General features: G+C 36.9%; 1 protein-coding gene and 2 non-coding genes across 3 annotated transcripts; all 3 read right to left on the minus strand.

Moving 5' to 3' along the window:
* Positions 1-1,437: 1,437 nt before the first annotated feature.
* Positions 1,438-8,908, minus strand: LOC145205668 (actin-related protein 3B-like). Its single transcript, XM_080078401.1, has 12 exons — positions 8,797-8,908; positions 8,680-8,735; positions 7,594-7,706; positions 6,905-7,015; positions 6,185-6,280; positions 5,600-5,707; positions 4,858-5,001; positions 3,749-3,922; positions 3,251-3,343; positions 2,712-2,837; positions 2,562-2,645; positions 1,438-2,172 (listed from the first exon to the last, which is right to left on the minus strand). The coding sequence occupies exons 1-12, from the start codon at positions 8,841-8,843 to the stop codon at positions 2,077-2,079; spliced, it is 1,248 nt and encodes a 415-aa protein (XP_079934527.1). The 5' UTR covers positions 8,844-8,908; the 3' UTR covers positions 1,438-2,076.
* Positions 4,032-4,144, minus strand: LOC145205732 (small nucleolar RNA SNORD67). The gene has a single exon (XR_013853714.1). It is a non-coding gene; the product is annotated as a small nucleolar RNA SNORD67 (small nucleolar RNA).
* Positions 6,645-6,756, minus strand: LOC145205731 (small nucleolar RNA SNORD67). The gene has a single exon (XR_013853713.1). It is a non-coding gene; the product is annotated as a small nucleolar RNA SNORD67 (small nucleolar RNA).
* Positions 8,909-14,264: the final 5,356 nt, after the last annotated feature.

Consider the following 14,264-nt stretch of genomic DNA (forward strand, 5'->3'; position numbering starts at 1 on the left):
TTTGGAAACAACATACATGGTAGGTCCGCTTTAAGCTACTGTCAATTTAGTTCCGAACGTTGGAAAAAGCCACTTCAACACTGATAAGTTGCGAAAAAGTAGGCTTTTGCGAACACAGAGACACGTTGCCAGTATTCTTTTAAACTACGCATATGTTGCCCAGAAATTGTTGATTCACTCAAAGTCAGGGCAATCTCTAATGTGAAATTGCGAACAAATAAAGAATGTACAGCCGACTATATAGTACAGGGGTCACCAAACTACGGCCCGCAAGGTCATTTCATCCGGCTCGCGACCCAATTTTTGGATTGCCAAATCGTATTGATAACTTTGTTACTGTCAAAACTTAATCTACTCCTTACGAAAGTTTACTGTTACGACATGTAAAATTAATATTACCGACTCTCAAAGGATTGCAACGCCCAGGATTGATCCAAACCCAGTTTATTACGTCACAGACAAAACAAAAAGTGTTAATTGTGCGCAAACAATTGCCTTCTTGTGTCAATTATGACGTAAGCATTCCTTGTAAGATGAGACTAACTATACAATTTAACAGATTTTAAATGGGGTTTTAAAAAGACCATATCGTGGCGCCCATATAAAAATCGCCTCATGGGCTAAGTTTGAGAAGACGGCACTAGGGCATGTAAACTATGCGGCGGCCCGCAGTGGGAAAAGTTTGGTTAATACAATTGGACATCCATTTCAGAGTAATGAAGCGTTTATACTTTAAACCAGGGGCGTGCAACTGTTTATCGCAGTGGGCCACAACATACAGTTAAAATAATGCTGAGGGCCAGACAATTAAGCAACATATACATTTTTTCAACAGTTTATTTAAAAGGGGCACACAATCAAGTAACTCTTTGAATACTCTTTGATCAATGGGATATGTGCTAACCGTTTCGTAGAATAAATCTCAATATATTTACTGCACCTATAAATCTTGTTACTGAATCATTAAAGGCTGTTCTTTCATAATGCACACGATGATGCAACAACGGGAATATGTCGTCACAGTGGTTAAAACCTTATAAGGGTGTGACGTTGTACAAAGTCAAAAATGCCAGTGTTGGTGTACAAATGGCCGCATTCCATGCTCTAACAGTAAAAAGTATTCATAATTTATAGAGTAATTTGAAGTCTGCGCGGGCCACGAAAATAGGTGCCGCGGGCCGTATGTTGCACGCCTCTGCTTTAAACAATAAGTTCGAAATCAGCGCCGACATAATTCCAATGCATTAATTTACAATTGTTTGCAAGTTAAAACTTTGCTGCCAGATTGTGCTGCGCCCTCCTTGCGAACCCTTTACGCCCCCCTAGGGGGGCGCGCCCCCCCCAGTTTAAGAACCCCTGACTTAAAGGGAGCTTGTTGTAACCGATTTGTCATCACTGCCATATTGCACATGGTTTTCAAGGTTAGGCTACAACAAATTCGATTATGATGTTAATTTATTGCGCAAATCTCGTACGTGGTCCACTGACGATTGAAAGGTCACTAAAGGTCACGTGGCGCTAAAAGAGAGAATACAGTGTCCTTACATTCACAACGATCTGGATTAAATGTCGATTTAACTGTTGAGCGATAAATCACCAATACGAGTGAAATTATCGTAACGTAGGCTAACAATTCACACGATTAATTTCGTCTTAAAAACTACATGTTTGTTTTTGGTTTGAAAGTAATAAATACCTGATCTTTAGTGACGCCTAGCGGTTGTAAAAATGTGCGTAAAATTTCAAGGAATTAACTACACAAAAAGCATAATGTTCACAATAGATCCGTATAGGGGCATTTTAAACGCAGCTTATGTACAGGGTAGCATATCCTTAGGATAGTGCGCTCCATAGCCGAAGAAATAGGCACGCGAAAACAATATGATAAACGTAAAACAGCAGTGACAATATATGTTTTGAAACCGAATACCAAAAATTGAGCATTTGAAAGGCAAATCAGCTAAGTGCATACATAGTGCTGAGTCGGGGAAACCACCTAGGTGGTTGGGGGAATCACCGCCGATTTGCTTCCGACTGCTTTTTTGTGAATGATGATTTGGAAAAACTGGATAAAGATCACTGCATTGTGCCGAAGACGGGATTATAGCGACAGATACTGGGCCCACGTTCGTCGTAATCGGCTTTTGTGTGACATACCTTGTAAAACTCGGCCTGTGGAAATATATACATGGTAACGATTAGAGATTGTCTTCAGTTGCAAGCGGGTCTACAACTGGGAGGTTTATGTACAAAACCCGGTCCGAACCTGAATTTTTTGAAACAAAGTCCAAATTGGACCCGAAAGTTGGTAAAATTGCGGTACATATAAGGCCGAATGTGAAATCCGACCCGAATCAAGTCCGGTTTATTTAACTTTAGCCCGCCTCGGAAATAGATTTTTCTATACCAAACTACAAGAATAGAAAAGAAAACGGACCCAATGGTTTGGACCCAAGAACATAGTTGTTCATGTAGTGCACACTATTTATCTGGACGGCAAAATGTCTGTTTGTTTGTTAGAGTTTTACTTGATTGGAAAAAAATCATACATAGACACTTACAGTGGAGGCAAGCATAGATCCACCAAACCATACTGCATAACGTTGCATGCTGTGTGAAATAACTTGCACTTCCATGGGTTTGGGCTGCACAAAAAATGTTTGAGTTAGAATTGACAGTGGACATGTTACAAAAATCTTATTATAACTGACTGTAATTGTTCCAGAACTGAGTTGCTTGGAAATATTGAGTCTTGCATCAACGATTCTTTTCAAATCTCGCTGGACTCTACGACCAAAATCCTTGAACATTGTTGAACCACCACTGAGGACTACGTTCTGCATTGAATAAGAGGTAACAAAATTGTAAGGGATCCAAGGATGTCAAAATTATTTTCTTGTTTACTCCTTTACTAAATCATAGTACGACAGGCTCAATAAGAAAAATCTAGCCTGCGGTGGGATTCGAACCCACAACAGGAGTCTTTCCGGGACTCACGCTCCACCAACCGAGCTACACAGGCTCAGCAGTGAACCCGCCGAATTCGAATCACAAGCACTGTTGCCTGCCTTTTTCATGGCAGCTGTTCTTAACCATTAAATAAAGGCCATGTCATTTTATACTACTTTTTCTATTGATAAATTTTGCCAAATCACTGATTTGTTGCACATATGGGGTGTAATAGAGCCCAGTTTAGAAACCAATGAGAAGAATTAAAGGCTTTTCAGAAGCAATTTTAAAATGCACAAACCTTGTACAATGGACGCCTGACGTCAATCGGGCAATTCTGTATGACGTCATCAACAACGGTTGAGATAGGATTGGTGAAGTCAGGGTTGGAAAACTGAAAAGCAAATTAATATTTCAAGCTTTATGTAGCAAACCACTCCAATAATGGTGCCAGTTAAAAAGTTTATGCGTTTGCAAAGTTTCAACATATCCTAACATAGGGAAGAAATTCATGTTAGATTGTAAAAAGATGTAACAAAGAAAATATAAGTCTCACTATCTCACTACAAACTTTTCTGTGATATCTATTATAGCTACGACGAGTCAAAAACTCAAAGCAGCAGTTAGCATCTGTATGTCAACTTTAAAATTGTCCCTAGTGCTGGTTGTGTCTGAAAAAAACCAATTTACAAAGAAGTTTCTGATCTTACGGATTTTTCTTTACATTTTGTTGTTTTGTAAACGAGTTTTTGTTTCGCAGTTCTCAGAAATTAACAGTCATAAGTATACAACTACATACCTCTGGATGGAAAAAGATTTCAGGTCCCAGGAAACGCTCATGGCCAATGTCAATGTTAAACTTCTGTCTGGTAACAGAATTCAATCCTTCGTAGACTTTGATCCACTTTTTAGGGTCAGCCTCGTATTTTGCAAACTCCTTGGCAATGTCAGGACAAATGTAACAAAATCGCTCCTAGATAAACAACAATAATGTTTACAGTTTTTTAAATTTAAAAAAGTTCAAGAAAATTTAGACCAAAACATTTTTTCAGATTTAATATATATAATTAATTTTATTTCTAGAGCACTCAGATGGCCCCTGTGCACTGTTGCGGTCATCATATAATGACATCAGCTGTGCAGAACACAAACAGAGTATTCTACACAGAAGCATGTGCAACTCATCACTGTGCTTTGCAAAAAAACTAAACTTTGAATCTACATTAAATATGCTGACTGATAAGGGTAAAAATTAAAAACTATAATATGCCTTTTAAATTCAACATACAAAAACCGAGTAAAAACACTAGAGGAAAAAAACGTTGCTGTTATATGAACAGAAGCAACTCATACTTGTTAATTTGGTTCTATTACATTACAATAAGTCAGTTTTTAATTCAGAGGCCTGCAAATATTGGGTCATAAGATTGTTTCAGGTTGTCATGTCATGTTTTTTTACTTTTCTACTCAATGCCGACCACCTCAATCTGGTTGTTTGTCCCTGAACATACAAAGTACATCTGCATCCAGTTAAGCATGCGCCGGTTAAAGGCATAGTTTGTTTAACTCAGTGGTTCCCAACCTGGGCTTCGCGAGGACTGTGAAGGTTGATTAAAATGCTGCCTCAAAAAGCAAACGTATAATAATGTATAATGCAAGAAGTGAAAAACATAGAAAGACTTAAATTATGTTGGGGGTCCGCAAACCTATGACATTTATAAAAGGGGTCCGTGACTACAAAAAGGTTGGGAACCACTGGTTTAACTGAATGGGGATTGTAAATCTCAACAGAAAACATTATTGTTCTGAATATTCTAAGACTTGGTTCATTGGAGATGAAAGCTTGAAGAGCAATGCTTTACTTTATGGCAGTGAACCACTTTAAAACTTGAAATATAAGATAAACACCTTGACAGCTTTGGCAACTTCCATGGATTGCTCGGGTGGGATTCCGGTCTCTCGCTCTCTCAGAAGTTGCTGAATGAAGTAGGTGATGTCACGACCAGCGATGGGAATATGCTTGATACAACTTCCAATCACATAACCTTCAGCCTGAATAACAACAACAAAATAATGTCAGTGTGTGCCATTTCTTTCCTTATAGCACCGTTTTGAGCCCTTGCATGATAATTATCAATTATTTTTAAATTGATGAGGCACACAACCAGCAGCCATATGGCCTTATGCCGCCGCCGCAGAAATGAGTTTGTGCTACCACAGACATGTATATAAGAATGGCGGTTGGTGAAATAAGGAACTGCAATGCCCCCTGTCATGGCGAAATAGTTGTGCACCCCTGTTGTATGGTAACAGGGTAGGACACAGCAATTTTTGCAAACAGACTAAACTTTTTTCAGATCAGGTTTGGGCAATTATACTTCTGCAAGCTAGCAGGATATAGTCGTTATGTAGCCAAATAAATAACATATATACCACAAAGACCCAATCAACAAACCATTGACACTTCAGGCTACTCTAGTTTATCAAATCAAACAAACTTTATTCCAGTAGAATGTAGGGCAATCCTTAATGTTATTGTTGTATCAAAAAAGACAAGCATTTCAGTAATGTTTTAACCATTTTACACAATGTTTTCTAACAAGAACCGAAGCTTGGTTTATATGTTAGGGCGGGATACATATATACTTACAACAGGAATAACGTGGGTCACTCCATCGCCACTGTCGATCACGGTTCCTGTCAAGACACGATCACCAACTGATCGAGAGGTCCAAGATGCAGCAAGAGCAAGCACAGCCTAAAAAAATTGCAAGTTAAGTCACTGATGGAAATTGAACAAACCATTATTTATGAAGTAGATTACCCAAAAGTTTATGTGTCTTACAGTTTTAAAGTCATGCCAATTTTTTTAGACCACCTGTATTTGGACACAAATTTAATACACTTTATATTTGCACCTTTACATGATCAACATAAATTTCTTAACACTTCAACGGAGGCAAACAATCAATGCAGCTTATAACTAAGTAAATGCGATCTCCAAATACATGATATCGGTATTGTCAAGGCAGTGTTTTAAATTTTGTTTTGTTAGTGACTCATATACAGTTTAACAGATCTAAATGCTAATGCATCGTATGGCAATAGACTTGTTGAGTATGTATTGGATTAAATAACACAATACAGAAAATATTTTGGTTATTTTTGGATGTAGCACCAGTACAATTTTTCATTTACTTGAACAGCATCTTAAACAACTTTTCTTTAAACTTACCTGGACTGCAATATAAAGACCGGGAACGTTAAATGATTCAAACATGATCTCAGCAAGGTATTCACGATTTTCTGGGGTATTTAGTGGAGGTTCAGTCTGCAAATGAAATGCAGTGGTAAAACATAAAACTGAGTCTAAAGTACAAATCAGTAATATCCAATAACCTTGTATTTTAACTAAGCATACATAACGGATGGTTGAAACATTCTTAATAAGTGTTATTGTTTGTCGTGAAAAAAACTACATAAGATAAAGTACAAAGTGACATATTGACCTTACACAAATTTTTTTAACATGAAATACTCACAAAATAGCATCATATATATTGTTTGCATATGACTTGACACGCTCTTAATTACAACACTGACACTAAGTGTGGATGGCAATGGCAGAAACAAATACTACACTTTATGATCTATATTATACAAATAACTAGAAGAAAAGAAAAAAAGAGTTTCTAAAGCACTCAGATGGCCCCTGTGCACTGTTGCGGTCATCATAAAATGACATCAGCTGTGCAGAACACAAACAGAGTATTCTACACAGAAGCATGTGCAACTCATCACTGTGCAGAAATATACCTTACTACAAATAAAGCTTTGTGTATTGAACACATTAAGGTCCAAGCAAGTCTGTATACTCACTGCAATGACTAATCAAGTTTGGATATTTCATCATTTTGTCAGGAAATAAACTATTTAAGAACAGTTTGTTACTAACCATCAAAAAATGATGATCTTCTGGTTCAGATCTCATGTATTTGAAAATAATTTGTTCCATAAATTTTTCCATCAGATCCCAATCCTCAACAATACCATGGCGAACTGGCCACTGCAGATAAGTATAAGGTTATCTGACTGATTGTTATGCAACAGTTTGTAGTTTGAAAAGGTCTATTACACTTTTACATATTCAACTTAACAATGTTAGCCATTACAAAAACAGACTTTAATTTAATGGTGGGATCTGTCAACAACAAAATAACAACATTGGGTATTTTAAAGTGATGGGACGATACCAGATTTTGAACCGAGCACCGATACCGAGTACCATGTGTATGTACCTTCCATAACGATTACTTAAATATAATGTTGTATTTAGTTGTATATCACTAGCCAATTTATCTGCCATGGTGGGGGTACATGCACGTACACACAAATGCGGAAAATGTGATCTCCACAGATAGCGAAAAAAATAAGTAATCTGGCGGATTTTTTTCCTGATTTTGTGCTGTCTGAAGTACGTATTGGCAAAAAGTTGCCTGTATTCTTATAGTGTAAGCCGGCCTTCAGTATCAAACGTTGGTATCGAAAACGAAAGGCAAACAGAAGTGTGTTAAGGCTAACATAAGTTGCTGGGCCAATGGCACTTTTTTGCATTGGAAATCAGCAAAACAAAACTTGACAAACCTTCACAGAATAGTTGGGTTTGTCTTGTGCTTCGTCACCAATGAAAAAATCCAAGTCATCTACACCCTTTGCTACTTTTGAACCAACTGAAGCGGACTCTTTGACAGCAATGCCTGCATAATCACAAACAAGATATATATATATTATAATCAAATATTAGATTACACTTTGTAGTAACGGTGTAGCCACAGCATGTTTACCATCTTTCCACCAATTGTGCCCTTTAATTTGTTGCGCTTTACAATACCTCAGCAGCGTGCAGCTATTTCCGACAAGTTAGATACTTGCAGTGGTTCCCAAACTATGCGCCGCGGCACACTGGTGTGCCGCCAGATGTCATTAGGTGTGCCGCAAAAAATATTGAAATTAAAATCAATCAAGTAGAGTAGCAGTACCAGGTGCTTAGACCACTAGGCCAACATGCTCCACGTCTCTGAGATGTTAAACTAGGCTATTTAACTATGAAAGTGACCTGTATAGCGGCTTTATGACCTCAGAGTTAGTGCCTTTATCAGCTAAAAAAATTATTCAAATGTTCGAAGTGCGCCAAATAATTTTTGTTTTTTCTAAAATGCGCCTTAAAAGAAAAAAGTTTGGGAACCACTGCTTTAGAGGCTTAGATTTCAAATGTACCGGCAAACGAGACGAATTGTTATATATTTTTAAGCAGATTAATGCGCCTGATGCTTCTGCGACCTGGCAAAATGTGGCTAGAATCAAATGCGAATTATACTTATATTTAAGCATATTTGGTAAGCAACGAAGTAAAATCACCTTGTGTTATACACAGGTGCGGCCCGCGATCTACTTTTGACAATTGTAATTGGCCCCACAGTAAAAAAGGTTGCTTTAGAGCAACTGTGTTTCTATGATTGTTTATTTAAGCAAATTAAACTCAGCTTAACTCAAAACAGAAATATTTTCACATGATGAAGTTTAGGATAAAAATATTAAAACGAAGGATGAACAAGAAACAGTTTGTTTGCACACAAGTGTAACAAATATGGATACTTGGTTGATACAGGCAACAATAATAATATTTTTTTCACAAATTTAACTGATAACTAATGTTATAACCATTCTTACATGAAGGCATGATGAATTGGGGTTCCGTATTTCCTGCATACCCAAGTTTTGTGTATCTGTAAAAAACAAGATATAAGTATTTAAAAAAGAATTTAAACATATTTATTAAATACTTACCCAGTTCCAATGTCAACAACACAGGCTGGCAATGTTCCCATAGCCATTTTGAGGCAGATTTTAAGTAATGTCACAAGACAGAATGGCCTAAGCTTTAAAACAAAGAATATTTTTTAAAGTTTAATGGTTTATCTGTTTAGGATTCATCAATTTCTTAGTAACTTTTATGTTTTTCAAAAACAGAAATTTTAAACACAATGTTTCAGGAAAAAACTCAAAGTCTCATATGACAGAATTTCCATCAATGGACCTTGTTCACAATAATTTACACTTTAATTAGATGTATTAAATCAAGTAGCTTTCTTTTTTCTGGGTAGTTTTTTTGGGGAGACTACATGGAAACCTCATAAATACAAAAGTTATTTATTTTTCTTTTAGTTTAGCCGTTTTATTACTAAACTGCATTGCTAGTGGTAAATAAATATAACAGGCAAGACAAACCATTCAACCCATTAAAATGTATTGTATACCACACATGAAAAACGATATCTTGCACCGCCTTTACAATTTAACAACCAAAGTCTGCAAAAGATCTACGCATTAAAATTTAAATCTTAACAAGTGCTAAGTTGACTAAATGAGAGACAAACTAAAAACAAAACTATGTTTTTGCAAGAAAAAAGTTTGGATCCACCTAAATTCAGCAAACGTCGAGGAAGACCGCATATTTTTCCTGCCACCTGCAACCATAATTTCATCAAAATCATATTAAAAATTAACCATAACAAGCAGTCATATTATTATTTTATATACGCTAAAATTATCACCTACGCATGGACAAAAAATATTTAACAAAAAATGTTTTTTTAATGCATTTCACATAAGTTGCCAAAACGCATTTACAAAACACAAAATACTTGTATTCATGGGTTGGAAAGCCGGGCTGATTATGGTGCAATTGATGTGTTTTTTTCGTAAATTAAAAAAAAAAAATTATAATCTATATAAGACACGCTAAGTAGTACTTATTTACAATCTATGAAGTGTTTCAATGCGCAATATTTCAATACAGTACTATATGACGTTTGCAGCTTAAAATAAAAACTGCCAAATGGTCCAAATATGCCACAGCAAATACAGCAGCATGAGCATTTCAGCTTGCAGACTTAACCAGGTGGACGGAAATGTCAATTTTATTTAACGGTGCTCATCTTAGCGAGAGAAATCAAGACAATTTTTAATAACCCTGTCCCTCACAAATTACAAAGAATAACCTTGACCCAGTTCACATTTTTTGTCAGTCGGTTCTATCACAAAAGTCATATTTTTCCGCCGGTTCTGTTACAAAAAAACCATTGACAGTAACCAGTAATGCTAACCGGTTCGCTGATCTCATAAAATTTGGTGAGACGGTTCTACAGAACCGGTGCAAACCGGCCGAATCCCACCACTGCCTTGACCTAACATCACAATCTAAGTGTCCTTTAATTAGACATGGTAGCCTACATTGCAACTGCCTGTCACCCTTGTTCGACCTTACAAAAAGTGCTGCTTGCGACCTTACAAAAAGACCAAGGTTGCAGATTTCGCGATTATATAACGTCGCATACTTGAAATGAAAGTTTGAGTATGTCTTGTAGTACTTGGTGAGGTGCATGTTTTTTGTGAAACTTGATCAGAACAAACATGCTTTTTAAATAGGCCTAGGAAACTGTAAAAGATAGTATGATTTTTTTGATTTGTTATGACGCCTTCAATAGTGATTTATTTGTAGACTAAGTGTGCCGTGATCGCTGGTCTGCATGAACGCTTTGAGGCTGATCCCAGTTATGAATGTATGTTTATCTTTAGCATACAGAATATAAAGCAAGTTTCGTACAATTTGCGAATGTATAAGTTTAATGTATAATGTATAAGTTTGCATTTTTGTTTTGAAACAAGTTTTTCGGCATGTTTCCACGGGTTTATATTACAAAACTAACGATGATCTGGCAACAATTTTGTCGCTTGACTTGAATTTCAAATCCCAGAATTTGTCAAGTTGGGGGTAATTCCTTCCTTAAACCCTATTTCTACGAAAAACAACAGCTGTAAACAAGTGAAAATGTGTAGGCCTAAGCTAAGCCTAAAACCAGCCAGATTCTCCAGCTAAAAATACCCACACCGCTGAAAGCCGTCATGGTTATCAATCGAAGTATGCAAAACACTGGCAGGATTTAAATTTATTACCAACATTTCTAGGCCAGAGGTCGCCAACCTTTACTACTCAAAGAGCCACTCGGACCAGTTTCACGTAGTAAAAAAAACACTGGGAGCCACAAAGTCGTTTTAAAATTTAAAATAAAATGCAAAACGTTTTTAGTCTTATGACATTCGACTTTTTGTTGTTAGCTAGTGTTTCATTGCATATTAGACACACTGGTATACTAGTCTCGTCAGCAGAGAAAACAACTTTACGTAGCGTTGCATATTCTGTTTTTGCAGATTTGTATTCCTTTGTTAACGCGTTTGTTACGTAACAATTAACAAAGAGCTATTGTTACGCGCGCACACACACTGCAAACAAAAATAGTATTGTCTCATATTGCGTATTAACCTGCGCGCCGCCAGTTTGCCTCTTTCAGACTTTCAGACTGTTTGATGGTATAGAGATGGGGTTGCAGGTAACTACAACAAGCGAGTACAGTCATGCTACTGCACTTCAATTTTCGTGTTCGGCATAATCGTCACATAATTTTTATTCAAATGTACAACATTTAGTAAATTCAAAAACTGAGCCGCATAAGAGGGATCAAAGAGCCACATGCGGCTCCGGAGCCGCGGGTTGGCGACCCCTGTTCTAGGCGGATGTAATCTTTGTGTTTCCAAAAGGAAAATATTTCTTTTATACTGGTATCATTAAAGTTTTTGTGCTATACAAAACCGTAACATAAATAAAATATTAGGAGAAACACCGTTGCGTAACATTTTGGTTCTTAAACAACAAAATACTGTTTAGAGTTAAAACTGCAAAGGCTTCACTGAAAATTTAGACCTATAAGATAAAAACATGAATTACGCTTGCATGTAAATTAGAGCTGTGTTGTAGAAATATGAATAGCAACAGTGTCAGGTGTAATATATAAGCTTCCGCCATTAGTGACTGTCGACTGTATGGGTAGATGTAAAATTTATGCGAAAGAAATTCGTTTGAGCCGGGAAAAAAGCGCAGTCGTGCTAAAAGAAGTCACAAAATAGGGAGCACGGTCCAATTTGCCAAACATCATAGAATCATTTTCGAGATGAATTATTTAGGCATGTAAGTGCAGACAAGTGTTATCAACGTAATGCAATCTCCGACTTCTCAAATTGACCGAAGCGGACCTTGCTTTTTAGGCTAAGGTTGAATGAGATCGGCAGTGGGAAAAACAATCTTGCTCAGGATGATTTAGCTTCAAGTGCACGGAAACAAAAGTAGTCGAGATAGGGTAGTGTACAAAACGTGTAAATTGAGCGTAAAACATAAATCATGTCTGGACGTTTAAATTAGTTGACTTAAAAAGGACAGAAATTGAAAATTGAAGCAAAAATAAAAAATGTGTTAATACTAGCCCAGTTTGTTTAAATAAATGGTTTTGCATTATTTAGGCAATTTAAAGAAATATCAAGTTTCTCTATGTAAACAGAAGCACTTTATGCTGCAGGTTGACTTTTTGGTCAATGGCAAGAAGCTTAGTGAACCGCAAGATTTTTTTAAGTTGTGTGTCAACCGAAATCATTTATGACGTCACGCGAAGTCGTACCCTACGCGTTTGACATGAAAACATAAGTTTATCTACCAGGCAATTAGTGCAGAATGGTGGTGTTTCGTCCTTATTTTAGTTCTGTGGGGTTTAACATTGCCTCAAGCATGATTCCCAACCCGACAATGAATTACTGATTTTTTTGTCGGCAGTGGGAAAAGCGTCAATGTGTTAAAAAAATATAATGATTGACGAGATTTTCGTTGGTAATAAGCAGAAAAGATACGCTTAACGCTTTAAATGTGTGTTCGTAAAAGATTCGGTTTCGGCCGAATCGCAACAAATTATTCGGCCGAAACCGAATCTTTGCAAAAGTGGCCGATTCGGCCGAATAAATTCGGCAAACCGAATATTCGGTACATCTCTAGTTTTAATAACAAACACGTTCGATTCTTGTGCGGTCCACCATAGCGCCCATTGTCGTTGAGTTGCAGCCTTAGGTAAAAACAATTGCGGTCAACTGATCGTCAAACCGAAACTCAAACATGGCCTAAAAGTGTGTAAAAGTTGACCCCGAGTTTTATCTAATTGATAAATAATAACTTAAAAGCTTTTTGGAAAAAGCTATTTTTGCTTCTTCCGTGTTATCAACCCATATATTTCTTACTAAACTAGTTTATCATTTGTAAAAAAGCTTTAATTTCGACTGGTTACATGACGATTATGTTTCAAAAATATGTTGTGTGATGTGACATATAGCAGACAGTAGACAACAATATTAGGACGATATTAAGATGGTGGAAAGCCTGCACCTTGTCTGCATGGGAAGTTAGAATTGCAAAAAAGCCAACAAAATGTCAAAATGTTGGTTGACAGTTCTTAATTGTCCGTCTCTCTCATTCGAAATACAAACACCGAACTTGAGGGATGCGTCATTCACAATTGAAGCCTTTTACCAATGAGCGCATTTGCTCACTATTTGTTTCTTACTTTTCTCTTTTTTCTCTTGCTCTTGTTGCGCAATTTGCAACGGTTATGACCGAACAAAACTTAACAATTGATAAACATTCGATGCCAAAACTATTTTGTAAACAGTTTTGTTTCAAACTCATTTTTGTAAAGAATCTAAACACTAGTAACGTGTGTTGTTTTACTTGATTCAAATTCCCTTATTACTAATAAATGCTGTAATTTATTTTCATGTGTCAGCATTTGGTGGCTTGCCATAGGAAATATGTGTGCAAATCTTGACAGTAGATAGAAAACGAAAACCATTTCAAAATGAGTCAAAATAAAGTGCCAAGGCTGGCTACTGTGAGCCAGGGTCTGAGCTTCGGATCACATGAAGACATCAGACAGGTAACATTATTACGTAATCTATTGACATGCCTTCTATGGCTAAATTTGATTGGACTTTGCCCTCCGAATGGGAGCTTATAGTGCATCCTTAGAAGGTTGTCCTGTAAGTTTTTACAACAATATTTTCAAACCCTCAACCTCGTAAACGTGGCTTTGTAAGCAGACTGCGTAAAATTTTGGAAACAGTTTTTGCGGCTTTCAACGCAATTAGGGACTAACCTACATCCGAATCTAAACGTAATTTGGCCAGCTGCAACTACATAAACTTTACGCATCAGCAAATCTGGACCAATTAGTAAAATTACAAGTTCATGAAGCGTTGATGTTGCTCCACGTTTAGGTGTGTGCGTTTAACCAATGTGGTGCAGTCACTGCACGATTTTGCCAGATGGTCACAAACAACCATATTTGCTATTACTATTGGCGAGAGAGAACCGTTTGTCGTGA

This window comes from Phallusia mammillata, chromosome 8 (genome assembly GCF_965637545.1).
Source record: "Phallusia mammillata chromosome 8, kaPhaMamm4.hap1.1, whole genome shotgun sequence".
In the NCBI taxonomy this organism is placed as follows: Eukaryota; Metazoa; Chordata; class Ascidiacea; order Phlebobranchia; family Ascidiidae; genus Phallusia; species Phallusia mammillata.

Bases quoted from the DNA above. Each gene is read 5' to 3' on its own strand.
- LOC145205668 (XM_080078401.1), bottom strand. From the start codon at position 8,843: ATGGCTATGGGAACATTGCCAGCCTGTGTTGTTGACATTGGAACTGG. The intron at 5,708-6,184 runs GTAAGTTTAAAG...CAATTTTTTTAG, and splicing joins GTCTTTATATTGCAGTCCAG to GCTGTGCTTGCTCTTGCTGC. The intron at 5,002-5,599 runs GTAAGTATATAT...GTTGTTATTCAG, and splicing joins TGACCCACGTTATTCCTGTT to GCTGAAGGTTATGTGATTGG.